Source organism: Dromiciops gliroides, chromosome X (genome assembly GCF_019393635.1).
Source record: "Dromiciops gliroides isolate mDroGli1 chromosome X, mDroGli1.pri, whole genome shotgun sequence".
In the NCBI taxonomy this organism is placed as follows: domain Eukaryota; kingdom Metazoa; phylum Chordata; class Mammalia; order Microbiotheria; family Microbiotheriidae; genus Dromiciops; species Dromiciops gliroides.
In genome coordinates this window covers 79,118,546-79,145,965 of record NC_057867.1, presented here as the reverse complement: position 1 = coordinate 79,145,965, position 27,420 = coordinate 79,118,546, and the positions used below count along the sequence as shown (strand labels likewise).

Sequence of the window (27,420 nt, the reverse complement as noted above, 5' to 3'; positions counted from 1 at the left end):
ACCTGCCCCACCTAATGAAGGCCGTTTAGTCACCGAAATGTGCTTTGCTTGGTGACCTGAGCTCTAGCCAAGTATTTGCTAAATCTCTTGTCGGACTGTAGACAGACACTTAATGTGCACAGGCCTGGCCTTGAAGGATGTGCAGCCTTGTAGCTCAGCAGCAACCAAACCCAATACAGGGGATAGGGAGAGAGAGGTACTCTCAGCTACCACACCAGCTCCATTGCTGACTTGGTATTCAGTTTATTCATTCAAGGCAACACAACTGTTAAGCCCCCATAAGAAAAAAGATTTCCCGTGTTCTACTTAAATAACTTCCAAGCCAATCCAAGCTGTTAAGAGTCTCTCTTCCAGTATCGTGCTTGGCCAAAGCAGTTCTACCACTTTGGGAACAAGAGGGTTGATCTGAAGAGTCCCTCCCCCCAAGAGGACAAAGATACTTAAACACACAAACAGGGAAAGTAGCTACATTGTTCCAACTTTGGACATGAATGAAACCATCACTTTTTCAACTCAATTGCAATAGAAAAGCAGAGGAACAGTTTGGTCCATTTTTCTGAACTGGGTGCCAGAAAGTACCATATGGGAAGAATGGACTTGAGGGATTCCAACAGGCGCTGATTCCCACCTGGTTAGCAATGATAGGTCTTGAGTGGGCTTTACATGAACAGATGGACGACACCAATCCTGCAATTCCAACCCCCCCAAAGGAGCAAAGGCGGCCCCCCCCCCCACTCCGGATTCTCTAGTCGGAATGGTGTCCGTCCATACGTATCAGAAGAGATGAGGCTGAGATGGCATCATTTGGATTCCATTAAAGTGCAAATGCTTCGGTGTATATGGTCACACCAACGTGTGCCTTCTTTATTCCCAAGCAGCAGTTGGAGACCTGGGTGGCTTCTTCTGGGTGACAGCAAAGAGTTCAAAATGACAAGTGTCCTTTCAATCAAGATGGCAGTGGCGCAGAAGCAGTGACTGGATGGCTCCGTTTGGGGGACACTGGGATACATAAAGAAAAGTGCAGTCTGGGAACGACAGAAGAAAAGTAGAAGGGATGGATAGTTGCAATCAGGAGGAAGTTACTTGGCTTGTTCGTAAATCCTTGCTCCCTCATATTCTTGGCTTACAACTGTTTGCTGAATTTATTTCGCCACACAACTTGGCCAGGTAAGCCCACCACAGGCCACTGAGACGACGATGTAGATGAAGATCTGGGAAGAAATGACAATTCTGTTCAGGAGCAAAGTACAAAGTGCATTAGGACATTCCATCCAAAGTCTATTCCATTAGGAATGACCTCATTATACCCCACTGAGCCCATCATTTTGAAAGTGAATAACAAGTCATATTTGTGAAGTACTTTAAGGTTTGCAAACTGCTTTCCCCTTATGGTAACCCTGGTAAGGTAGCTCAAGCATGTTAATATTATGCTCATATTGCAAAGCAGAAATTCTAAGCCCAGGGACCACTTGCTGGTGGTCATTCAGCTAATAAGTCTCTCAGTTAGACCTTGAACCTTGGTCTTCTGACTCCAAGATCAGCTCTTTCTACCTTTCTATGCTGCCTCTCAAGTTACACTTCCTTCCTACACAAATTGATGGGCTACTAGGTCTCATTGATCAAATTGATAACTTCACAATTTATCTAATTCTTCTTCTATTTTTTTTGGTCAGGCATTAATTCCTTTGACAGAATTGGAGTTTATGGCATTTCAGGTGCAAATGCTAGTGGGTAGTTGGTGCCACCTCTGGCAGAGTGTATCATACCCCACTGACTGTTCCAATTCATTGAGGCTTATCTTAATCATGTAGTGGAAGAACATGCTAATGTCTGACATACTAAGGGAAAGTGAAGATATTTGGAGACATTTAGGTGAAGTTTGGAGGGAAAATAGAACAGATTTTATTACACGAATATACTATAAACTACCTGGAAAGAGAAAACATAGATGAGGAATTTGGAATGCACATAATAACTCTGGCATGGATGAGAGGAGTCATGGGAGGTCTAATAAGGGATGAAAAGGTTTGAAAGAGCCTCAGAAAGAGTGTGAGATAGTTCTTCAGCTGCAGAAGGACTAGCTATTCATAACTACGGAAGTTCTGGGACTAAGGTTGACTTGTTAGTACTTTTGAAGCCAAAAGCCCACATGATACTAATATCTATTCAAAGGACTATGAGGGGCCATGGTGCTCCCCAGATTTAAATAAGAGCAATTCTTACTTTTAAAATGCTTTAAGATTTACAAAGTGCGATCCTCACAACCCTGTGAAGTAGGTGGTGCAACTACATCAGAACACTCCACTTTTGTTCAGGTGTGGATTTCTCAGTTTTGTCTCAATGCAAAAACTTCTAGAGTAACCTCTGTTGCCAGTTGGCCCAATGGAGGTGACAGAGGGAGAAGAGTATAATATCTCTATCTGTAAGGGGCTAAAATTCTAGCTAGACTGTCTAAAATTCTAACGAGTGGTCGCCATCAATTAGAAGCTTTAGCAAGAGTTTAGACTTTTAAGCATTTATTAAAGAGAAGAAGAATTTGATGAGGAGAAAGAGGCCAAGATGCCTTCATCTATCTATCTAAGGGAGCCAGCATCTCTGCTCCACTCCACAAGAGGTCCCAGGCAAAAGAGAGACCCCTTGCCCCTTCCTCCTCCCAGAAGCCTCCTCTCCAACAGGAAACAGGGCCGTCCACACACACAGAGCTCCAAGCTAATTGGTAGTTCTGATTAACAAGTCTAACGGGTGGCTCTACAGATTCAAGTTCCAGGATGCTAAAGTCACATGTCTTCCAAATCACATGCTCTCCCTTCACGGATGAGGGCCCCCCCCCCCCCCCACATCCCTCCAGCACGGGGTGCCACTCCAATTCTCACAGGAAGAGGCAGGAGAGAGCCAGTGGTGGAGTCTGTAGCAATAAGATTCCTCCTCACTGAGAGGGAGAAGCAAAAGCCAGAAGGAAAATTTCGTGTACATGATCGGTTGTCCAATCTGTCTGTATGAAATAACCCATTCTGAAGTACACTGCCCAGCAATGAATATTTGTGGCCCTTTCTCAATCCTCATTCTCCTTGACTCCTTTTCAGCAGACTTTAACACTGCTGATTGCTTTCTTCTTTCTAGGTGTTGGGGATGTCCCAATACCTTCTCCTTCAGGGCTCTGTTCTGGGCCCTTTTCTCTCCTCCCTTGATCCTACTTCACCTGGGGATCTCATCAGCTCCCATGGATTTAGTGACCATCTCTCTGCTGAGGATTCTCACACCTACCTGTTCTGCTGACCTATCTCACATCTCCAACCACCTTTCAGACTTCTCGAACTGGATGTCCAGTAGACACTTTAAACTCAACATGTTTCTCTCTAACCCTCCCCTTGCTCTCACCTTCCCCTATTACTGTTGAAGTTAACCCTATTCTCCCAGTTCCTCAGGCCTCCTGACCCAGGAGTCATCCTCACTCTCTCTCACCCACATATCCAATCTGTTGCTGAGGCTTGTCAAGTTCTCCTTTGCAACATCTCTTGAATTTGCTCCCTTCTCTCCTCTGACACAGCCCATGCCTGGCCCTCGTCACCTTACACCAAGACTACTGCAATAGCCTTAGGGCTAGTCTGACTGCCTCAAGTCTCTCCTCACTGCAGTCCACCTTCCATTTAGCCACTAAAATGATTTTCCTAATACACAGGGATGAACACATAACCCCCACTCAATCAACTCCAGTGGCTCCCAATAATCTCTAGGGTCAAATCCAAAATCCTGTTTAGCATTCAAACCCCTTCATGACCTGGCCCTCCTATCTTTTTAGTCTTCTTTTAAATCACTCCCTAACATGTGCCCTTTGGTCCAGTGACATTGGCCTCTTAGCTGTTCCACAAACAAAACCCTTCATCTCTCAGTTCCTGGCATTTTCTCTGGTTGTCCTCCAGGCCTGGAACACTCTCACTCTTCAACTTACCCACTGATTAGTCTAGTTTTCTCTAAGTCCCAACTAAATTCCCTTCTTTTACAGGAAGCCTTTTCCAACCCCTCGACTCTAGTGCCTTTCTTTGTTAATTATTTCCTGTTTATTCTTTACAGAGCTTGCTTTTATATATTTGTTTGCATGTTTTCTCCCCCTTTAGACTGTAATCTCCTCGAGGGCAGGGACTGTCATGCCTTTCTTTGTATTCCCAGTGTCTAGCATAGTGTCCGGCACATAGTAGATGCTTAATAAATCGGCTCAACTGATCTGATTTATGCCCAGCCACATGCTTTGAAGAGATAGGGCTTCTCCTTGTGTGCTTGAAACTAAAAATTCAGGGTAGAACTTCGTGGCTTTTAATCATGGCATTTCTATTTGTATCTCAGATTCAGAGGACTGACAACGACCAGCTAAATAAGAGTTTATACATGTTCTAAAATGAGATTTTAGCGTCCTTCAGATTTATAACTGGAAAAGAAGGGGAATTGGTCGTGTGGTGAGAGCAAGGGATATCCAGTGGACAGCCTGGGGGCTCCATTTATCTTGATCAAATGTTAAGAGTTCTAGAGGGAAAGCTGCCAAAACTTTGGGTAGACTTCTTGTGGAGGATTTATGGGACGATATAAGATGGGCAGCCTTGGATGGATTGTGACCTCCACAGTTCATTGTGGGGACATTAAGTACATGAATGAGATAACAGTGGATACTGAAGTATTTTTAGATGGCCCAAGGAAGCTACAGAAGTAATTTTCATTATCTTGTCAACCTTTTAGTGAGCGGCCCATTTAGAGCAGAACACCTGACTTCTTGCTTTAGTGCCTGTGAAACAGTTTCCCACCTTCTCTAAGGGCCATGTGAGCTGCCCATACTCACAGGCAGGCACAGAGAAGCTCGCTGAACTTACCATTGCTGCAATGATGATGATGACGGTGAGTTTCAGGTTCTTCATACACATGGCTCTGGCAAGGTTCCTGCTAGTAGTTTTGAAGGTGACTGACTGGAAGAAAATGAGTGAAGAGTTTGATCCATAATATTCAATATTCCATTCTCTCCATAATTCCTGAAATATATCTTCCTTCTCCCAGAAAGCTCTGTTGAGTATACATATAAAATTCACTGTTTCTTTACAACATTTGACTTCGAAGTAGAGAAAAGTGAGCAAGAAGTACAAAGGGGGGCAAAAATGGTATCTACTCTAAACAAGGCCAAAAGCAAACAATGTTTGAAAAAAAAAAGAAAGAAATGCAACTTGGGCCCCAAACCTTAGATCCCAATTATTTATGTCCCCTCTTTCCCTTCCTGCCAAATCACTGCCACATTCCATTTTGGTCAGAGCTAATGAAGACCCTCCACTTGCTGCCTGGGGAAAACATAGACCATATTGCAGCTCAGTGACAGTGGGTGCTAAGGAAGGATGAGAGGTGGAGTGGGAGAAGGGGACTGAACAAACTTTAGTAGTCGAATGGAACTTGCTCATCTCTAAGAGCTTGGCTTAAGGGCCTATACAATATGGCAAATCTTCTGGCTTAATATCTGTGAAGCTATGAAAAACGGCAGCACTTGGTACTCTTTAACAAAAGCTGACATTTCTTTTTTTAGGGAGGCAGTTGGGGTTAAGTGACTTGCCCAGAGTCACACGGCTAGTGAGTGTTAAAGTGTCTGAGGCCAGATTTGAACTCAGGTCCTCCTGAATCCAGGGCTGGTGCTCTATCCACTGCACCACCTAGCTGCCCCAACATTTCATTTTGATGCTATTTCTACAGCTAAGCTTCTCACGCTGCAATGGCTGAAAGAAAAGTTAAACTTGAACTGGAGCCCCTTACTCAGTTCTTGCTAAGGGCGGAGAGGCTCATCACCAGGAAGCTGCCCATTGGGGAGGACTTCATGGTGATCCATGAAACAAACACAAAGTAGCCTCTGCAGTGATGGTAGCCAAGTGGCAGCAAAGAGCTTTGACAAAGGGCCTAAGAATTCCAGTTTTCCAACTGTCTGTAAACTTTCACTTGCCTATTGGTATTCTACATATGAGATCCTTGTCTCAATGAGTAGACATACTTTTTGAGGACTGGGGTCCTACTAATCTTAACACTCTGGCTATAAATAAAGCCAGAAGAAAGAAGGAAGTTGCCACCAAATGGAAATATGGTGTGAGACACTCCTTGGAAAGGCAAAGGAACTGGTGGAGTTGCCCAAAGGCACACTGCATGGTTTTTCATTTCCTATTGTACTGCTCATGATAAATATCTGCAAAAAAGAGCACCAGAGAGTCACTGCAGTTTATTCATCAACAGTTATTGTAAAGGATGTGAAGAGGGAGAGACATTCTATATAGAACTCAATGAGACCCTCCCAACTAGGTCAGCAGAGGTTTTGGTACTGGGCCTCTTCAATGAAAAGGATGGTGAGGAATACACTGGGAAGCACAGTTCAGGAATAAGGATTGAGAATGGCTAAAGACATGTAGACTGTACACAGAAGCCACATACCTCTACACCATGAATCTTTGAGAAGAAAATCACTAGGTGTTAGACGTGATGCGTACTAATGTGACAAAAAGTGAAATGTATTTCTATTTTGACAGGAAATGATTTCTTACTGATGTGGTGATTACTATGTTACTCCTGAAGTATACACTCAGAGTAGTAGGGAGGATTTTATAGGAGGCAATGTGGTGTAGTGGGAAGACTACCAGGATCTGAATTCAAATGCCAGCTCTAATACTTACTACCTGTGTCACTTAATTTGCCAGCCTCAGTTTCCTTATCTGTCAAAATGAAGGAATTAGATTAGTTAACCTCTAAGGCCCCTTTCAGGTCTAGATCAAGGATCCAATAAGCCTAAAGGGAAGAGGCAGGCTTTTTCCCATGATATACTATAGCAGACCATATCTTTAATCTCATGCAAATGACTAAAATGTTGAGAATACAATGAAAAACATTTGATTTGATAGAGCAAAGGACCATCTCTTCCAATAAGGTGTTTTTTCTCTATGCATCAAAATTATTCAAGATTTCTTTAAAGATAAAACAACAGAGATAATATCAGATAGGACTTAAAACAGAGAGGGGATATGACCACACAAGGTATTCACTACTAGGATGGAGGGGTAGAGCCTCTTGGAATCAATTTGTGACAATGTGGAGGACTCTGAACTATCCACACAGGAAAAAACAAGTGGATGAAGAATGTCTATTAACTGTATATACAGCATGTGGCTGGAAACATGTCTATCAGTATAGATACCTGGGATATACTATACAAATGGACATTTAGTTGGGCTCAGAATTAAACAGAAAGAAAAGGCTGGATTAACTTCAGGAAATTGCAAAGCTCTCTTAATAATCCCAAATTTCTCCCAGAAACAGACCCCCTTTTTTTTTTGGCGGGGCAATGAGGGTTAAGTTACTTGTGCAAGGTCATACAGCTAGTAAGTGTTAAGTGTCTGAGGCCAGATTTGAACTCAGGTTCTACTGAATCCAAGGCCAGTGCTCTATCCACTGCGCCACCTAGCTGCCCCCAAAGATCTTTTTAATACCAACATACGACCAATATTATATAGGTGTGAGACATGGAACATAGTAGTCTTTGTTTTTTTGTTTTTTGGGTTTTTTTTTTTTGGGGGGGGGCAATTGGGGTTAAGTGACTTGCCCAGGGTCACACAGCTAGTAAGTGTCAAGTGTCTGAGGCCGGATTTGAACTCAGGTCCTCCTGAATCCAGGGCTGGTGCTTTACCACTGCACCATCTAGCTGCCCCCATAGTAGTCTTTGAAGAACCAAAAATAAGTATTGCATTAAGGGCAAGGAAAAACTCATGGTGGGTGTGAATAAGCTACAACATAAAACAAACAACAAACGTTGCAAAACAGGAGTAAAGGATATTATTAAGGAAATGCAAGATTGAACAATAAGACAGGCTGGTCATATGGTGAGGGCTAACAGCTGGACAGTCTGTGTTCCACCTGTAGCAGCTTCTTTGCAATGTGAGGCTCTCAGCACGTTGGGAGGACTGCTTTTGGCAAGCTTATGGGAGAACATGGACAGCAGTTGAATAGGCTGGGTAGGCACGGATGCACTGGAATCTGCACTGGTGGAGGGAACATCCCCAGATCCATCTGAGTACTTGAGTATAATAAAACAGAGTGGCTTACCTCAACTGCCCATCTGGAAAGCACAGATCACACAGTTTCTGTTCAAACCACAAAGTTTTTGATCTCATTCATCCACAAAGAAACTCCACTATTTTACCTTAAACTAAGTCAGGATAATACATCAAAAGCTAAGTTGATTCAAAACTAGAGAAAGATTTTTTAAAATCCATACAACATAAGAAAGGTAAGCATCATTTCATGTCCACTCTACAAAACCAATCCCAAATGTTTCTCTTTTTAAAAAATTTAATCCCAGTCTAAATCTGGTGACCTTAAAGGGAACCTATCAACACACTTTTATTTTGGATCCACAGACTATGAAAGAGTTACACGACTTTCACTTGGCTACACCTAGCCTTTTCTTGAAATTTAACAAGTATTTATTAAGCATCTATTATATGCAATGAATAGTGCTTGGGCATTATGGGAAATACAGAGATAAGACAGACAGCTCCACTGCCCCCCAAAGTCTGAGTCCTCTTTCTTAAAACTTGTAAAGAGATAAATGCACTAAAAATTGGAACATGAAAAGGAAATAAGAGGAGAACAAAGTGCTATTGACATTATAGGTGATGGAGATGAGAAATCACTTTCAGTAACCAGGGAAACTGGGAAAGGCTTTATGGAAAAGATGGCAATTTGAGCTGAACCTTGACAACAGCATATCCAAAGGCACCAAAGTTCTCCAGATTGTTTGCCCAGTTTGTCCAGAGGGCAGAGTATATAGCTTCCTGTTATCTCAAGCTGAAATGGTCAATTAGTGGCAGATTGTGTGTGGAATGACTTGAATAGCAGGCACAGGCCACGCTTTCTCATTTTCCAAATGCAGGCTCCCTGAACGTTCTGGCAAGAAGTGAAATGGCCCATGTAGCCAAGATTCTGACACTTCTGTCCTTTGGGGGAAAAAAAAGCTGATTTCTGTGTAATAAGGGAGCCCTCTAAAACAAATCTTTATTGACTATTAATGGGGTAAAGTCCTTAATCCTGCCTTTCTTTTATTCTGTCTAGCCTCAAGAAGACAAACAAGTGTGCCTCTTTAAAGAATTAAGGGAAGGACAGGGGAGGATTAAGAGAAAACAGTCTGAGATGGAAACTTGTGCCATCTCAGGGAGGGGCCTTGGAAAGAAGAGAAGCTGGAGTCCCATGTTGGCTCTCCAGTTCTTTCCTGACTCCAGATGCATTTCAGGACCCTGGGGAGACCATGAGTCCTCTTGAGGTCAGTGGGCAATTTACTGCTTATTCAGAAGGCAGAGACTCAGTTTTACAATCCAGACCAACTTGTTCTATTCATTGGCTTCTGGAAGGATGGGCCGGGCCAATGTTGAATGGACAGGGGCAATATGAATGTGCACCACTATGTGGTTTGTCTATTGCTTTCCAAGTATGTGACAACCTGGTAGCTTTGCTGTTTCTCCACACCTCTTCTTTATATTAGTGTCTCTTAGACCTCCATGTCTCATAATGGTTAGCAAGAACAATGACAGACAGAGCTCTCAACAAGCACATGAAATGAATGTGAGCCCTGAAGAAAGGGCATATGGCAACTGATTTTCCCAAGTGATTCTCATTTCCCTAACTCTGTCTTGCTTTAAGACTACTCCAGGCAAAGCCAGTCTTCTATTTAAGTGGGGGGAGGTGGCTACCAGCCAGGCTGATATAATCTGAGGGGGGGCCAGGAAGGCTTAAAAGAACTGTGATCTCATCAGTGTGGATGCTCACTCCACCAATGCAGATCACAACCCCTCTAACGTCATGCGTTTCTGTGGCAAAAACAAAACAAAACAAAACACAACCAAAAACCCCAAATCAAAAAAGCAAACATTAACCACATACCTGGTCACCAACCTTCCCCAGATAACAGACACACAGTCTGTCATCAAAGCCTTTCCGCTTGGCAGGCCTGGCCAGAGCTTGCCCAGCTTTTGAGGACCTAATGTCACCCCCACACCATGAAGAGGCATTGGAGGAAGACTTTAATGAAAAATCTCTCTCCTCTACCACACACAAAAAAGTTACTACCACCAGTTCCCCAATTCCACCATTAAGATGCATTCCCTTGGGGCTTATGAAGGTACTCCTTCTTCCTAAGCTAATGGGAAAGGTGTTAGCTTATGGACACTTACCTGATAAAAGGTATGTCAAAGCCCAAAGTCCCTAATTAGGCTTGCATCCAAGGCCTCCCCAAACTGGCTCTGGCCAATTCTGGCTTTGGCTCCTACTCCCTCCCTTCCACATTCTAAGAAAGGCAAGTGGGATTCTGAATTATTCTTTGTCCCCCAGGTTTCCTTAGTCACAATGTGTCTGTCCATAATGTCTTCACCCACCTTCAAGGTCCAACTCAAGGGCTGTCATGAAGCTTCCTCTAAGCCCTGGAGCTGAAAGGGCCTTCTCCCTTATCTCTCTCTTTATTGTCAGGGACTTAGCTTACTCAGCTTTGTATTTCCCCAGCACACAGTAGTAAGCACTTAATAAAAGCTAATCCATTTTGGAACCATACTCTGGAATTTCTTCCAATGATCCAGCCATCAAATTGAATCTGGTTCTTGCAAAATACTTACTGAATCTACCAGATGTTCTGTTTTATCTATCAGTAACTCCAGTCTTTCTCCTCGTTGGGCCACTAGATCTGGGAGTGGAGAGAAGGGAAGGATGGAGGGAAGGAAAAGGGGAGTAGCAGGAGAATAGAGAGATTGGGGAAATAGAAAAGAAAAAGTCAATATTAAAATTCTGCTTTTTGTTCTCGGCTACAACCAAATTTGTCTGATTCCAGGGCGGGCATTCTTGCCAGTGTTTGTTCACTCCAGAACCATTCGTCACTGGAAGGAATGAGAAAGACCAAAAATATCAGTGCTTTCTCTCTAATTGCTATCGCAAAATGTAGCTTGTTCCATAATTTCTGTAATCTTTGTATGATCAAATGCCTAAAATCTAACAACTATTCACACTTTGAATATTCAAGCTATTAATAAACGATCAAATGTAGGAACTAAAATTCAGATCCCCTTCAATAATGTCATCTTGAAAGATGATCAATTTAAGTAGCACTAAACAAAAGTCATGTGTTCACTTAAAGTGCTTAGCATAAGCTAGTCTTGTAAGGTTTGGGAGAATAAGCTGGGTTTGGAGTTGGGACAAAAATGGACTCCACAAGATGGAAATGATGGCAGATTTCTTTTTTTAAAAGCACTGAAACTCAGTCATATATACTTTTCTCTCTACAAAACTTGTACTTCTAAGGAAGTTATAGTTTAAGGTATAGATTTACAAGGAGATCTCTACCTGACTCTTTTTTTTTCTTTCTTTTTTTGGCGGGGCAATTGGGGTTAAGTGACTACAGCTAGTAAGTGTTAAGTGTCTGAGGCCAGATTTGAACTCAGGTACTCCTGAATCCAGGGCCGGTGCTCTATCCACTGCACCACCTAGCTGCCCCATACCTGACTCTTTTTTCCCCCATTACTTACCAATGTGATACCTCTGGCACTGTTAAACTATTTGTGGTCTTTTGGGGGATTTGTCTTGCTCTGTATCTAAGTATGGCCAGAAGATACGGAAGAGATATAAAACAAGGAGGTGGGGTCACTCGTGACCTCCCCCAGTGGATAACTGTGCTGGGGGGTAAACAGACCCGGGAGAATCCTTCTAGCCAGTGCAGAGGCTTCTCCTACCAGACCACAAGCCATACCAATGTTCCGGACCATGATTCCTTTTAGTTCATCCACTTGGGCTTGAGTCTCCACCACTTTGTCCACTTGTTTGTTCTCAGAGTGATGTTTCTATAAGAAAAGAGGGTCTGTGTGAGGCAACCTAATAACATGCAATGAACAACTTACACTGCAGAAAATAGCAAGAATGACAAGATTGGGGAAAGGAGTATATCTAGTAACTGAGAGTTATAGCCTAATTCTTGGTCAGAAACTTTATCATCTGGATGTCAGAAAAACCTGGAAAGACATACATGGATTGATACTGAGTGAAATGAGCAGAACCAAGAGAGTATTATACGAAGTAACAGCAACACTGTGGGATGATCCCCTTGTGACAGACTTAGCTCTTCTCAGCAATACAAGACAATGTCAAAAGACATGATGGAAAATGCCCTCTATATCCAGAAAAAGAGCTGTGGAATGTGAATGCAGATTGAAGCAGACTATTTTCACTTTTGTTGTTTTTTGGTTATTGTTCTTGTTTATTCTTGTTTTTCTCCTCTTTTTGTTCTGATCCTCCTCTCACAACATGACTAATGTAGAAATATATTTAACATGACTATAATGTATAACCTATATCAGATTGCTTGCTGGCCTTCGCAGGGGGGAGAGAATGGAGGGTGGGAGAAAAATTTGGAACTCAAAAAATATCTTTACATGTAATTGGAAAAATTTTTTTAAAAATTTCATCATCACAGGCAGAAATAACACAGGAAGCAGAAAGAGACAATACAGGAAATAAGAGAGTAAAGATTATGGTACTAAAATATCATTTTATACTAAGGAAAAAATACCAGAAAATGTACAAGAAAATATAAAACATCTATCTGGGAGCCGGGAGTAGAGAATGGGAAGGAGGTAGAGGAAGAATAAAGATCACTCAACATGATAGGGAAAAAACCCCCAACACAAAACCCAGGAAAAATTAGAATTGAGAAGCTTTGACATCTGGGCCATCATTTGTCCCTTTTGTCCCTCTCTCTTGCCCAAAAGATGGCTTAAACTTTTTTGTTTTCATGTCTGATTACCTGGCACTGTTTCGTGTGTGTGTGTGTGTGTGGGGGGGGGTCTGTAAAGGCACATGTGAGCTGATGCAGAGGGATCAGACCCAGGCGGTGTTGTCTGAGCAGGGTTAACCTAGGGTTATGGACTTATTTTTAAAAACATTTTGGTAACTGTGTTTAAACATGCTTATTTTCCTTTGTAACCCTCTGTATTTCATTTTACGCACTTAAAAATATTATTGTGAGAAGAGATCCATAGATGTCACTAGATTGCAAAGTGCATCAGAACACAAAGAAGGTCAGAAAAAATCACTTCTCAGAAGCTCCCCCAGGAGTAAGGGAGGAGGCAAAGAGACCTTTAGGAGGGATACATGGAGAATGAAGGGGGGGCAGCTAGGTGGCGCAGTGGATAGAGCACCGGCCCTGGATTCAGGAGGACCTGAGTTCAAATCTGGCCTCAGACACTTTACACACTTACTAGCTGTGTGACCCTGGGCAAGTCACTTAACCCCAATTGCCTCACAAAAACCAAACAAAACAAAAAAAAAAAAGAAAGAGAATGAAGGGGGCTTCAAAGCCAAAGCCAACCTTTTTTTTTAAAAAGAGGAGGTAGTTCATTCTTTGTAAATCCACATCCACCTCTTTAGAATGGAATTCGGGAGAGAGATTAGGTGTGATTTAGAGATTTGGGAGTCACCAATGGCACCTACTGAAGGCCCTGAGTTAAGCACTGGGGATCCAAAGGGAGGCAAAAGGCAGCCCTTGCCCTCAAGGCAAACAAATAGGAAATAACACAGAGAGGCACTAGAATCCAGAGGGAAAGGAGATTTTGTTGGGACTTAGAGAAAGCCAGGGAGGTCAGCAGTCAGAGTGGCTGTCCCCCAGGCCTGGATCTTCTCCAGAGAAAATGCCTGGAGTGGAGAGATGGAAGGGCTTGTTCGTGGGACAGCCAGGAGGCCAGTGTCACTGGAGTGTTAAGAGTACATGAGGGGGGGCAGCTAGGTGGTGCAGTGGATAGAGCGCTGGCCCTGGATTCAGGAGGACCTGAGTTCAAATCCGGCACTTGACACTTACTAGCTGTGTGACCCTGGGAAAGCCACTTAACCCTAATTGCCCCGCAAAAAAAAAAAAATTTAAATTAAAAAAATTTTTAAAAAAGAGTGCATGAGGTGTAAGAAGACTGGAAAGGGAGGAGGGGGCTGGGTTCCTAAGGGCTGTGAATAGCAAATTGAGCATTTTGTATTTGTTCCTGGAATGAACAGGGAGCAAATGGAGTTTACTGAGTAGGGGGGGGCATGATTGGACCTGGAACTACGGGAACCACTCTATCTGATACCCAGTTATCACCAGGTACTGGCCACACAGGTTATTTCAAGGAGAACACTGCTAACAGTGTACTCCAGCCTCCTTCAGTAGCCATTACTTGGGAGAAAAGACCCTGCACCACACAACCCTCCTACTCAGGACCATTGTTTAAAATTAGGTACTGGGATGATTCAGGAAAACTCCAAGGGGTGAAGGAGGAGAGAGCAGCAGATGTCTGAGCAGTAGGAGATGGAGCTCATGGTGAAGAGTCTCCAGGATTCTCAGTTGAGAAAGGCTGGAAGGATGACAAGATTTGGAAGAACGGCTGTGGATTGGGCCAATGGGTCAACGAAGGAGACATAACATGTATCTGTAGTGGAGCCAGTCAGCACCGTTGCACGATTTTTCTAGCTTTTGTTCAGTAACATGTGTTTCAGAGCCAAGGCAGCAGATGGTGGGAGTAATCTTGGCTATCTTGGTGACATGTAAATCCCTTCTTCTCCATTAGCTTCATTGTGACTTCTTTAAAATGGAGCCTCGTGGCTCTGTAAGTGTGGAATTTGGCAAACTCAGTGTTTATATCTTGTACCTTAGTCTGTTCAACCTTAATTGAAGGAAGGATGAGATAATGAATCTGATTACCATGCCTGTGTGGCCTGTATGGCCTAAGAGGCCACAAAGATTGTTTTAGGGTAAAACGATGATTTCTCTGACTCTCTGACAGAATTTTTGTCCATATAAAGCCCCGTTAGAATCTTGATCTTGGTTCTCAGTTATTTTTTTCTATCTCCTGAATCTGTACACTGTGGTAGACATTCAGCAGCGGCTACCTATCACATGAACTCAGTGGGAAATATTCTCCACTAACACACTGATTGATGGATTGATTGATGACATGAAAAAAAAGAATGACCAAAAAAAAAAAAAAAAGATCTACCCCATTAAATCCTCTCATGGTCCTCCAGTTGGCAGCGATCGGGGGAGTATAGGCAAAAAGTAGGCTCTTCTTAGAGCCCTAAGAAGAAAAGCTTTGGGGGAAGGTGTTTTCTCATGAGGACTAGGAAAACATACTTCCTAGGCTTTAGGAAGAGAACAGGAATCCAGGAAAATCAGGGGCTGGTGTGGATTTTTGCTCTGATTTAGAATAAGCAGAGAAGAGGAAAGGAAAGGAAGAGCAAAGGGCACAGCTCAGTCATCCTCCCCGCTTCTGATTCTTCAGGGTGGGAAAGAAGGAAGGAGGACACTAGAACAGATGCCTGACAATTGCTTGAGTCCATTTTTCTTGTTCTAGCCCCTCTGGGGTGCCTGGCTGCTGCTCCATCTCTGGTGAGCTTTCTCTAGGGCCACCAGGGGCTAAATGGGGTAAGAGGAGGAAGAAGTAGAAGAGGGTGGAGTATAATTGTACCGGAAGCAGTGGGGGATCCACCTGCCAGATTTAGTGGCCCCTTTCCATCTGAGTGTGAAGCCACTCAACTAGATGCATTTCTCCAACAGATTTTTTATAAAGTACCCTAAATCACCCCATTACACCACACCCCTATCATCCATAGCTGTTTCTTTAACTTGTGGTTTTAATTTCTTGTGCAACTTCCTAAATGTGAAAAGCCATCTCACTCACTGAGTCCCACACCTAGAAGATAAGCCTCCCCTGGGAAGTAACTAACAGTTATGTTACTTCTCAGGATCCTCACAACACCCCCATTTTATTACAAAGTTAAGGCTAAGAGAAATCAAGTGACTCATCCAGGGTCACAGGACTATCTAAGTACATGAGGGGCCATTTGAACTCAGGTCTTCCAGAATCCAAGTCTAGCACTCTGCCCATTGTACCACCAAGCTGGCTAAGTAGTATGGCAGGAAGGAGCACAGAATAAACTTGAAGATCTTTTTACTATTGGCTATAGTTCCCAATCACCATTATCCCGATTCTCCCGTTTTGAGGAAGCTAAGCAGCACCATAGTAGACAGAATGCTGGGGCTGGTCTCAGACACTTCCTAGCTGTGTGACCCTGGGCAAGTCATTTCACCTCCTCTTTGCCTCAGACTCCTCAACTGTAACATGGGACTAATAACAACCCTTACCTCCCCTGGTTGTTGTGAGGATTTGTAAACTGACTGGTACTTATGTCTGGCACATAGTAGGTGCCACATAAATGCTTATTCCCTTCCCTTTTCCCCACCTCCCATTCTAAACAAGGCTTTTTTCACTAAATATAAAAATCTGTTTTTAATCAGTACATTAGCCAGGGCTCCCCTTTTCCCACAACACCATTTTTCCTTTCAAACAGGAAGTTAACCATGAGGCCATTACAAAAGCAAAAATGAATAGAAACAAACAAAAAACCCACCTCTACTCGCAGAGAAAAACTAGTGTAAGCTCTGGGGCACATTCTACAAGGTTCTAGGTGGTCTTTTTGTTGTTGCTAAAAATGGAATCAGCTCCCATGAACCATAAAAATCCAACTAAAAATTAAAAACTAAAATTTAAAATTTTTTTAAAAATCCAATTAAAAACGACTCTAACAGGTGATGCTTAAAATGGGCACATCAAGGGGCAGCTAGGTAGGGCAGTGGATAAAGCACTGGCCCTGGAGTCAGGAGGACCTGAGTTCAAATCTGACCTCAGACACTTACTAGCTGTATGACCCTGTGCAAGTCACCTAACCCCCAACTGCCTCTAACCATAAAACCCCAAACTGACACATCCTACAAGAACCAAAAAAGAAACAAGGCCTCCCAGTCAAGACCTGAAGGCAGTAAGAGTGAGCTTGAGAAAACATTTCTGACACCCTTCCCTGCCTGCCCCGATTGGAGGAGGAGGGAGGAGGTATGCTTCCCACCCCCCACTTCTTCTGAACTTTCCAGGCCTATAGCCTTGATGTCTCTTTCACCCTACACATCCAATCAATGGCCATATTTTGTCTTTTCTACTTTTGTTACATCTCTTTCATGCATCCTCTCCTGTCCACTCACTGAGTTGCCCTGCTGGTGCAAACCTCATCACTGTGGGCCTTCTGGTGGATCTACTGCTTCCAGTCTTTCCCCACTGCAGTCCATCCTTCCTTCAACTCCTAAAATGCTTTTCCTAAATGATTCCCTGCTCCTCCAACAGGCAGTGAACCCCCCCCCCCACCGGGCCTCCAGAAGCACATAGCCAGTCTGGGGAAAGCCCTTCCTGCCTTTCCACGGGCCTCTGTGCATTCTACCTTCTCCACTCCTCCCTCCCTTGCAATTCTTTCTTGCTTTGAGTCAGGAGGACCTAAGGAATTCAAATCTCACCCCAGACACTTACTAGCTGTGTGACCCTGGGCAAGTCCCTTAACCTTGATTGCCTCAAACACCCAGGGCCATCTCCAGTCATCCTGACGTACATCTTGCCATTGGAGGCAGATGGCTCTGGAGGAGAGAGTGAGGCTGGTGACCCTGTACAGCCCTCCCTCACCCCGATGGTATTCGATAGTCACCAAGCATTCAAGAATGAAGGACAAACAACAACAAATGCATTTGGATCTTAAGATGACCTACACCTGAAGGCCCAGAAATTAGCATCACATTCTTCATTTGAACTTGTTATTTCCCAAGAAGCAATCTAACGGCCACCCAACTTCTCACCAGACCTAGTATGCACATACAGGTAAAAACTGCAGTTTCAAGGGTTAATTTTGCCAAAGAAAAAGATAAAGCACCATCTGAAAAAGCTAAGTGAGAAAAAAAATTATATATAATCTCATTCCAACACCTTTTCCCCAAATAAAGTATAAGTAAAGTTTTGCCTTTTTCAAAAGTTATTGAGTGATCTGGGAGAGGGAGATGTGGAAATGTCTCCTGTGTCAGGCTCCAGATAGCATGTGTATGAGGAAGCAGGCATGGAGGCAGGCGGAAGTTGGGGGGGCCCTGCATTGCACAAGGGCAACAGTTCTAACTGATTCATCCCTCACGTGTCTGACATCATGGGGCTCTTGTCACAGCTTCCTGAGCTCAGCTGTGTGCCCACATTCCTTCTCTAATAGGGCTTCAAAAATGCAAGAAGGGGACAGTCCCAGGCCAGCAACTGGTGTCAAGAAGGTCTTAGGAGCAAGAGTGCAAAGCAGGCCAGTAGCAGCTCCATCCAGGGGCTGTTTCTCCATTTCCAGGAGAGATGTGCTCCATGCTGTTGCACTTGAATTTCCCTGAAAAAGCCCTTAGTGCTTCCTTCAGTGCTCATTTCTATAGCTCTAGCAAATCCAATACTGAATAATGTTACCAGAAACTTCTGGAGGCAATGAACATTTATTGAGCACCCACTTTGGGCCAGGCCCTGTGGCCAAGCACTGGAGATCCAAAGAAAGGTAGTTTCAGAGGGAGGCACCAGCACTCAGGGGAAGCAGGAAGGGCTTCTGGGAGATGGGATGTTGGTAGACACTTGAAGAAGTCAGGAGGCTGAAGCCAGGAAGGCAGGCAGCAAAATGCATGGAGGGAGGAAAGCCAGGGAAAAGCCATGGAGCTGAGAAAGGATAGAATTTCTTGTTGGAGGAATAGCAAGGCTGGTGTCCTTGGGGCACAAAGTAGGTATGAGAAGGGCCTGGGCTAGAAAGGATTTGCCATCTGATCCTGGAGGTGATGGCGAGTTCACTACAAGAGTTGGATGGTCATGGTGAATGTGGTCAAGCCTGGCCTGCCAAGGGCCAGTCTCCTGTGTGTACCATGACAACTGGAGAGCTGCTAAGAGTAAGGCACTAACTTTCAGCTGAGTCCACCACTAGCGATGTGCATGGCTGAGAATATCCACAGGAGTGCCCAGGCCAGGCCAGGCCAACTCCAAGCCACTAGGAGGGGTGGGTGAAACATTTTATGCTGAAAAAGATCTTACCAGCTGTGCAGCCAGAACACTGGAGAACTCACTGTTCATGGCATAGGGAAGGGCTGTTTGGGCTCTGGAGCCGTATGTAGTCTGAAACCTCTTCTTGATTTCATTCAGAAAACTGAAGGCTCTGGAACGTTCAAAGTCCTGAAAAGACAGAGTGGCCAAGCCAACAGCTGCACCAAGGAGATGCTTAACAGGGGGGCAGGGGTGGGGGCAGCGGTGGCTGGCTCACCAGGAACACCCCTGCCAGATACAGATACACTCTTAGCAGGTCCCAGTGGAAGACCTGAGATGACTCAGCCAAACACAGGGGCATGATCTCATGGTCTGCTCGGTCCCATATATATTCTTTCTTTCAATCCCCCACTTCTCACGCTAGAAAGAAGCTACTTAAAAGTCTACAAGTGGTGCAAAGCTCAATCCTAACTTCAGGATCTGCACATTTTAAATACTCATCTGTAACTTCCCTGTAACAGTCATATAGGCTGTCTGGCTTTTTAAAAAATAAAACAGAAAGTAGTCACTGAGAATGGGGGTAAAATGGCTTTTCTAGCTGCCTTATCACGAATACCATCCAGTTCTCAACATTGCAACCCTAGGCCTCAATCTTATCTCTGCAGAAGCTAGGAAATGGATTGGGAGAGGGCAGACTCAGAATTTGATTAATGACTGATCTGATTAAATATAAATATGGCCAATTCTCAATTATCCAGGAAAAATGGTCATCTCAAGACATTTCTGCATGGCCACCTAACGCGCCTCCATCTTTGTCCCTTGACAGAGTCTCAAAGAATAACTTGAGCGATCAACTCCAAGGAAAGGAGGCAGAGGAGAGGGAGAAAATGGCAATGATTAGAAAGCCCTCTATCCCATTAACCATATTGATTGGGGACTGGAGCCTTCTGATTACTTTAATTTTCTGGTTAACCAAGGATTAAACAAAACCCTGATTTTGGTTTAAAAGCTTTGCTGGAAATCTTTCTAACATGCCCACATTCCTGCTTTAGTGCCATCCAGTAAAGAGAACGGTACTTTCTTTCTGAGATTTAAGAATCTGCAGGTAGAGGCCTTACAAACCAATACTGAACTATTCTGACACCCAGGCCATAGACCGAGCTGAGTTTTTAAAAAATACAGAAACCTTGATATCAGCTCTTTTTCTCGTCATCTGTCTCTGACACGTTCAGAAGACAAGTCCCAAATCACTGAATTTGGGCTAGCTGAGTTTCGGTTACTTTTGTAGTCAGTTTAAGTTATTCTCTGTACCACAGTTCCGTACATGTATACAGTGAAATATGAGGTCACAGTCCTAGAAAATGCAAGTGGGTTGTTAGCAGTAATCTGTTTCCAAGGTACTTACATCATCTGTGATACAAAGATACACGATCCTGTCTTGGCAGATGTAGTGAAATAGGTAACTGTGGAGACAAAGAAAAAACTTAACCACATCTACTAGCAACATTAAAAAGTCTTTTCCTCTCTATTCTACAGAATACACAAAACATAGTCTATTTCAAAACCCCCCTATTGACAACAGTCTTCAATGCCTCATCATGGCTTTGGGTTCCTCCTTAAGGCCTGGCAGGGCCTATCGAGGTAAAGGCTTTGGACCCAGGGCACCATGTACCTGCTGCCTGAAAACTCAGTGCAAATAAATCCAATTTACTACATGGTTCTCCCTAAAATACTAAATTTGAAGTTCTGCATCTGAAAAAATTATGTGCAGGCAGTTTTTTGGTGTAAAAATAGGTTAAATCTCTTCCATTTTAATCCAAAAGTTTCTTGCCCTCCCTCCTATCCAAGGGAGAATTCTGTGTCTCCAGTCATCCCACCTCAATCAGTCATCATGGATCCTCTCAATATAGTTCAAGCACAGAAATGAGCTGTGGCAAAATTAGCTTGGCAAACACTGTTCTAAGTTAAAAATCAGTCATGGATTACTGGCAGCTCATTCAAAGATCCATCCAAATGTCTTGTTTTCTAGGGCTGTGGAACTCCCTTTCCCCACTCTCTTCCATCATCAGCAAGCAGTACTCACTTTCCATGTGAATAAGTGAGTTTGTTATTTTCAGAGGGTATTTTAGCCAGAATCTGCTCTGTCACCTCCAGGAAATTTCCGCCACACCAGGCATGTTTGGCAAGGATGGTTGTGCCTCTGGCAACAACTGCGAAAAGGATTGCCATGCTTTCAATCTAACAAGAAAACAAAAGTAAGACAGAATAGTTCTTCTACCAGAAGTTTTTGTTATAAAAAAGCACTCAGTGAACATCTTATTAGATGAAACATTGTACTGCATGGTTGACCTCTTGATGCTCTCCAACTAAGCCATACCGATGGATACAAACCTCTAAGGCAAGGAATCAGGCCAGGACAGTTCATCTGTCTCTAAGAAGGCAGCATTTAACTCTATCAAAAAGTAAAGTGCAAGTAAAGAGAGATGCAGGAGTCTTGGCTCAGGAAAAAGGCAGATGAAATTCAGTTTTATACTGATAGCAACAATCTGAAGCACTTTTATGATGCCCCGAAGGCTATTTATGGGTCAAAGACTTATGGTACATCTCAGCTATTCACTGCTGATGGAGCCGTACTGGCCAATGATAAGGACATGATTCTGGAGAGATGGGCTAAATACTTCCATATATTCTCAACAGACCATCATCAATCAATGCTGAAGCCATTGACCATATACCTCAGGTTGAAATCAATCCTTCTCCAGCCAAACTTCCAACTGAAGAAGAGGTTTTGAATGCCATTCACCTACTCTTGCATAGTAAATGACCTGATGCTGCTTCTATTCCAGCTGAGATTTACAAGGCAGGGGGTCCACTGCCCATACAAAAGCTGTCTGAGGGGCAGCTAGGTGGTGCAGTTGATAAAGCACCAGCCCTGGATTCAGGAGGACCTGGGTTCAAATCCGGCCTCAGACATTTGACACTTACCAGCTGTGTGACCCTGGGTTAATCACAACCCTCATTGCCCTGCAAAAAAACCCCCAACCAAACAACAAAAAAAAAAAAACCAAACCCCCAAACCCCACCCCAAAACGAACAAAAGCTGTCTGAAACCATCTAGGTTATATGGCAAGAGGAGGTTCAAGGATGCGTCCACTGAACAGCTCTCTAAAGGAAAAAGAATTAGATTGTCCTGGGACGATCACGTGTGTGTGTGTGTGTGTGTGTGTGTTTTTGTGTGCGTGCGTGTGTGTGCATCTATCTTATCGTTGGCAAGATTCCTACCTGAGAGCCAGTGTGGCTTCAGAAAGGGGTGAGGAACAGTCAATATGGTGTTTGCAGCACATTGCCAGAGCCAGCTCAGTGTCTGGGAGGCTCCAAAGGAAAGGGTGGGAGAGAAGAGGCATTAGGCTGCGTACTAATCTGAAGGTCTACAGAGCCGTTGTGCTGTGTGGTCCTTTTAGTCATGTCCTACTTTTTGTGAACCCTTTGGGGGGGGTCTTTTTTTTTTTTAATTAATAAAGTATTTTATTTTTTCCCCGTTACATGTAAAGATAGTTCTCAACCTTTGTTTATACAAGCTTTCCAATTTCAGATTTTTCTTCCTCCCTTCCCTCCCTCCCCCCTCCCCTAGACAGCAGGTAATCTGATATAGGTTTTATATATACACACACACACACACACACACACACACACACACATAATAACATTAATCCTATTTCTGCATTAGTCATGTTATAAGAGAAAAAAAATCAGAGCAATGATGGAAAACCTCAAAATAGAAAAAAAAAAACAGCATCAAAAACAAAAGAAATAGTATGGTTCATTCAGCATCTATACTCCACAGTTCTTTTTTTTCCCTGGATTTGGAGATCCTCTTCCATCACGAGTTCCCTGGAACTCTTCTGTGCCATTGCGTTGGTGAGAAGACTATAGTCCATCACAGTAGATCAACACTCAATGTTGATGTTACTGTGTACAATGTTCTTCTGGTTCTGCTCATCTCACTGATCATCAGCCCACGCAAGACCCTCCAGGTTTCTCTGAACTCCTCCTGCTCATCGTTTCTTATAGCACAATAGTATTCCATTGTATTCCTATACCACAACTTGTCCAGCCATTCCCCAATTGATGGGCACCCCCTCAACTTCCAATTCTTTGCCACCACGTAAAGAGCAGCTATAAATATTTTTGTACATGTGGGTCCCTTTCCCCCTTCCATGATCTCTTTGGGAAAAAGACCCAAAAGTGGTATTGCTGGGTCAAAGGGTATGCACAGCTTTATCACCCTTTGGCCATAATTCCAAATTGCTCTCCAGAATGGTTGGATCAGTTCACAGCTCCACCAACAATGGATTAGTGTTCCAATTTTCTTGGGGGGGGTTTCTTGAAAAAGATACTGGAGTGCTCTGTCATTTCCTTCTCTGGCTCATTTTACATATAAGAAACTGAGGCCAACAGGGTTAAGTGACTTGCCCAGGGTTACACAACTAGTAAGTGTCTGAACTCATGAAGATGAGTCTTCCTGGTTCCAAGCCTAGTGTCCCACCTAGTAGACCTCATTGTTCTAGGCCTTGACAGTGTTTCAGTGCCATGCTGGGAAATCAAATCACTTCCATTTGAATTGTCTTAGGAAGATTCTGAAGATCACCTGGCAAGTGAGGTCCACCAGGACACAATTGAGGTCCTTTCTTGAGTGTTCAAACTCTACTGCAGAGAACACAGCTTTGATGGGCTGGTCACGGTGCTCAAATGCCAAATGTACACTTGCTTACAAGACTATTTTACAGAGGACTCACACGAGGTAAGAAATAGCTCACAGGGAAGTCAGAAGATGTGATTACAAGGATACTCCAAGTCTCTGAGAAGAACTTTGGAACCGGTTGTGAGACATGGGAGAAAGTGGCATTGGGTGGCCCAGCAGGGCCTGTTGTGTGTGCTATATGAACTCAAAGGAAATGTGAGATGTACAAATCTAGAGTCATTTTCACCCCAAATGTTCACATGGCCCATCCGTGTCCAGCCTGTGGTAGAGCCTTCCTTCCAAGCTTGTACTGCTCTGATTGGCCATAGTTGGCCACACCGTGCCTACCTTGACCCCGATATAGTGATGTCCTTTTGAGCTTCTTCAAATATGAAGGACAACAACCAAACCAAATCAGAGAATGAGTTCTAGTTGGTCTTCCTACACTTCCTAGTTGTGGAACCCTGGGCAAGTCACTTCACCACTGCCTCAGTTTCCTCAACTGTAAAATGGGGATCATAGCAACACCCACCTCACAGAGGATCAGAGATGTTAGGAAAGCACCTTGTGAGAAAAGCATTATTAACAATGGACTTTTTTCTTTTGGGACCAGCCCAGGCGCCCATGACTGGATCAATAGACTAATTCAGGGGGCAGCTAGGTGGCGCAGTGGATAGAGCACTGGCCCTAGATTCAGGAGGACCTGAGTTCAAATATGGCCTCAGACACTTGACACTTACTAGCTGTGTGACCCTGGGCAAGTCACTTAACCCCAACTGCCTCACCAAAAAAACACCACCAAAACAACAAAAAAAAGACTAACTCAGTAGAGATAGAAACCACACCTAGACTTCATCTGCCTTGCCCCTCAGAGATGAAGTCATTACATCATGAGGTCATAGATTATGGACCACCCTCAGGTCAGGTCAACCAATGGAATTGAATGATTCTAGCCAATTAGTTTTGAGCAGTGTGTAAGAGCCATCTCTATTGGAAGAGGAAAAGAGACTGAGGCCCTGAGGTGAATGCCATTCTGGCAGGTGAGGAAAGCTGCAGTAGCTAAACTCTCTCTCTCTCTAGGTAATGTAGGAACTCTGAAATCTACTTGGAGCCATGTGCTCTCTCTCACTCTCTTGTACCTAGGACCCAAGTGAGCCATGGGTTCTCTTCTCTGAACTCGCCACGGCCCTCTCTCTCTCTCTCTCTCTCTCTCTCTCTCTCTCTCTCTCTCTCTCTAGCCCCCTTCCTGGGACTCTCTCTTCTCCCTTTAGGTAGTGTAGGACTTGAGGACATGTACTTTTACTCTCTTGCCACTCCTGACTCTCCTATGCTCTTACACTCCTACTTGCTTCTCTGACCCCGGGGCTGACTCTCCCTAGCCCCACTTCCTGGGACCCCATGCTGGGTGTATTAATAGTGGGGAAGTTTTTCAGACATGCAGTCAAATTAATAATAAATGCTTGCGCAGTGGGTAACAGCCTCTAATTTATAAGTAGCACTATATTAGAAACCCCAGCCTGGCTCCCCAGTAATAAAAAAAGAGCTAGTCCCCCCAATATTTCAAATGACACAGCCTGGCATATAATAGGTGCTATATAAATGCGTATTCCTTTCCCTTCCCTTCCCATTCCACCCTCCACTCAGACACCAAGCTGATTTTTTAAAAACACAGGTCTGAACATGTCACTACCTGACTTCAAACTCCAGTCAGTGGCTCCCTAACACCTCCTGGATCAAATACAAGATGCTCTGTTTGGCACTCAGAGGCCAGCATAACTCAATCCCTTCCTACCTTTCTGGTCTTCTTATACCTCCCACTTCCTCCCCTGTGCTACAATTTAGTTATAACAGCCTTCTCATTGTTCATTTCATAAGAGACTCCACAAGAGATCTCCTGACTAAGGGCATTTTCCATTGGCCATTCCCCCTACCTGGAATTTTCTCCCACCCCTTCTCTGCCTCCTGACTTCCCTGGCTTTCTTCAAGTGCCAGTTAAAATGCCATCTTCGACAAGAAGTTTATCCAGATCCTCTTTAACACCAGTGCCTTTTCCCTCTCGGTGATCCCCCATTTATTCTGTATATACATTTGCTGTCTGCATGTTGCATCCCCATTAGACTGTAAGCTCCTTGAGAGCAGGCTATGTTTTCTGCCTGTCTTTGTATTGCCAGTACTTATCAAATGCCTGGCACATAGAGCAGATGCTTAATAATTACCTGTTAACTTGACTATGAGAGCAGCCAGAGCACCAGGCCTGGTATCAGAAGATTAATCTTCCTTAGACCCTTACTAGCTGGGTGAGCCTGGGCAAGTCACTTTACCCTGTTTGCCTCAGTTTCCATCTATAAATTGATCTGGAGAAGGAAGTGGCAAACTACTCCAGCATCTATGCCAAGAACCCCCCCCCAAAAGGGGTCACAAAGAGTAGGACACAATTGAAATGACCAATCAAGAACAACTTGACTATAAGAATAACCTGAAGTATTATGGATAGAAGGAAGCCCAGGGGGTCTTTTCCTTTAATCCCTACTATTCAATCCACCATCAAGAAATCAGCCACAGTGTATCTATCACGCACAGTAGTCAGCACTGGGGATAGCAAGACCACATGCTTCAAAAGGCTTATTCTTGGGGAATCTATAAGCTCACCTGGGAGATGACCACCCAAGCTCACTCAGAACACTTCCAGTGAAGGGGGGAGAGGTACCTGTGATCCATTTTCAATCAACTTTATTTTGGGGACAGTCTTCCTTCAATTCTCCTCAAATCTGCCCCTCCTGAACTTTCACCCAGTGCCCTAGTTCTGCACAAGCTACTCTTCAGGTGGCTGCTCTGAGGAGGTGTTTAGTATGTGCCAAGCACTGGGATAAGCACTGGGGATACAAAGAAAGAGCAAGCCAGTCCCTGGCTTCAAGGAGTTCATATTCATTTTCTTTTTTTTTTTTTTTGGTGGGGCAATGAGGATTAAGTGACTTGCCCAGGGTCACACAGCTAGTTAAGTGTCAAGTGTCTAAGGCTGGATTTGAACTCGGGTCCTCCTGAATCCAGGGCTAGTGCTCTATCCACTGCACCACCTAGTGGCCCCCAAGGAGCTCATATTCAAATAGAAAATAACAAATATATGGGCTAAACATTCAACTTTTCTTTCTGCAACACCACATTTTCAAACCATTTGCAACATTCTGGTCACCCTCCGGTCACTAATTAGAGCTTTTGGTGATCAAAGTTGTGGGTGCCTCCCAATTGGAAGTAATAGCCAGTAGGTTAGAAGACAGCTTGAGGATCCAGAACATCTCAGCAAACTAGATGGACAGGCTACACTTAGATAGAGGCATTAAGTTATTTGAATCCTTAGTACTGTACAGAATTGGGGTCGACAGCAGTTCATGTGATAAAAGACTGCCTGTGAGTGAACAGTATTTGTGGCTGCCCAAAACCCTCATGTGACATTAGACTCCATTCAGAGAAGCCGAGGATACATGGAAAGGGAGGCCACAGGCAGTCGGATCCCATCACATCTGCTCTTTGATCACCAAAGGTTCCAGGACAGAACACTGGTGACTTTCCAGCTGACATCAATCTATTAGTTATCTCTTGTTCTTGGCTGACTCAGGATAAGCCCCTGGTAGTAGGGTTGAGACAGGAACAAAATGATTCAATAGTTAGAACAAAAGAGGACATTTACTTTTAGCCTGAGAATGACATTGAAAAACAATAGAAGCACTGAAGACACCTTGACTCGATTCAGCCTAAATGAGCCAAGTA

The 27,420-nt window shown here is 43.8% G+C and overlaps 1 protein-coding gene across 2 annotated transcripts in view; it reads right to left on the bottom strand.

Annotated features, from left to right (window-relative positions):
* Positions 1-223: 223 nt before the first annotated feature.
* VAMP7 (vesicle associated membrane protein 7) overlaps positions 224-27,420 on the bottom strand; it is a 39,482-nt gene continuing 12,285 nt past the window's right edge. Inside the window, exons 2-8 of one of the 2 annotated variants that reach the window (XM_043974020.1) lie at positions 20,998-21,152; positions 20,320-20,377; positions 18,966-19,103; positions 11,786-11,876; positions 10,662-10,729; positions 4,860-4,952; positions 224-1,211 (exon numbers count right to left, since the gene is read on the bottom strand). In XM_043974020.1, the coding sequence (XP_043829955.1) occupies positions 1,143-1,211; positions 4,860-4,952; positions 10,662-10,729; positions 11,786-11,876; positions 18,966-19,103; positions 20,320-20,377; positions 20,998-21,143 (663 nt within the window). In that variant the 5' untranslated portion in view covers positions 21,144-21,152 and the 3' untranslated portion in view covers positions 224-1,142. The other variant, XM_043974019.1, reaches the window with a different exon arrangement.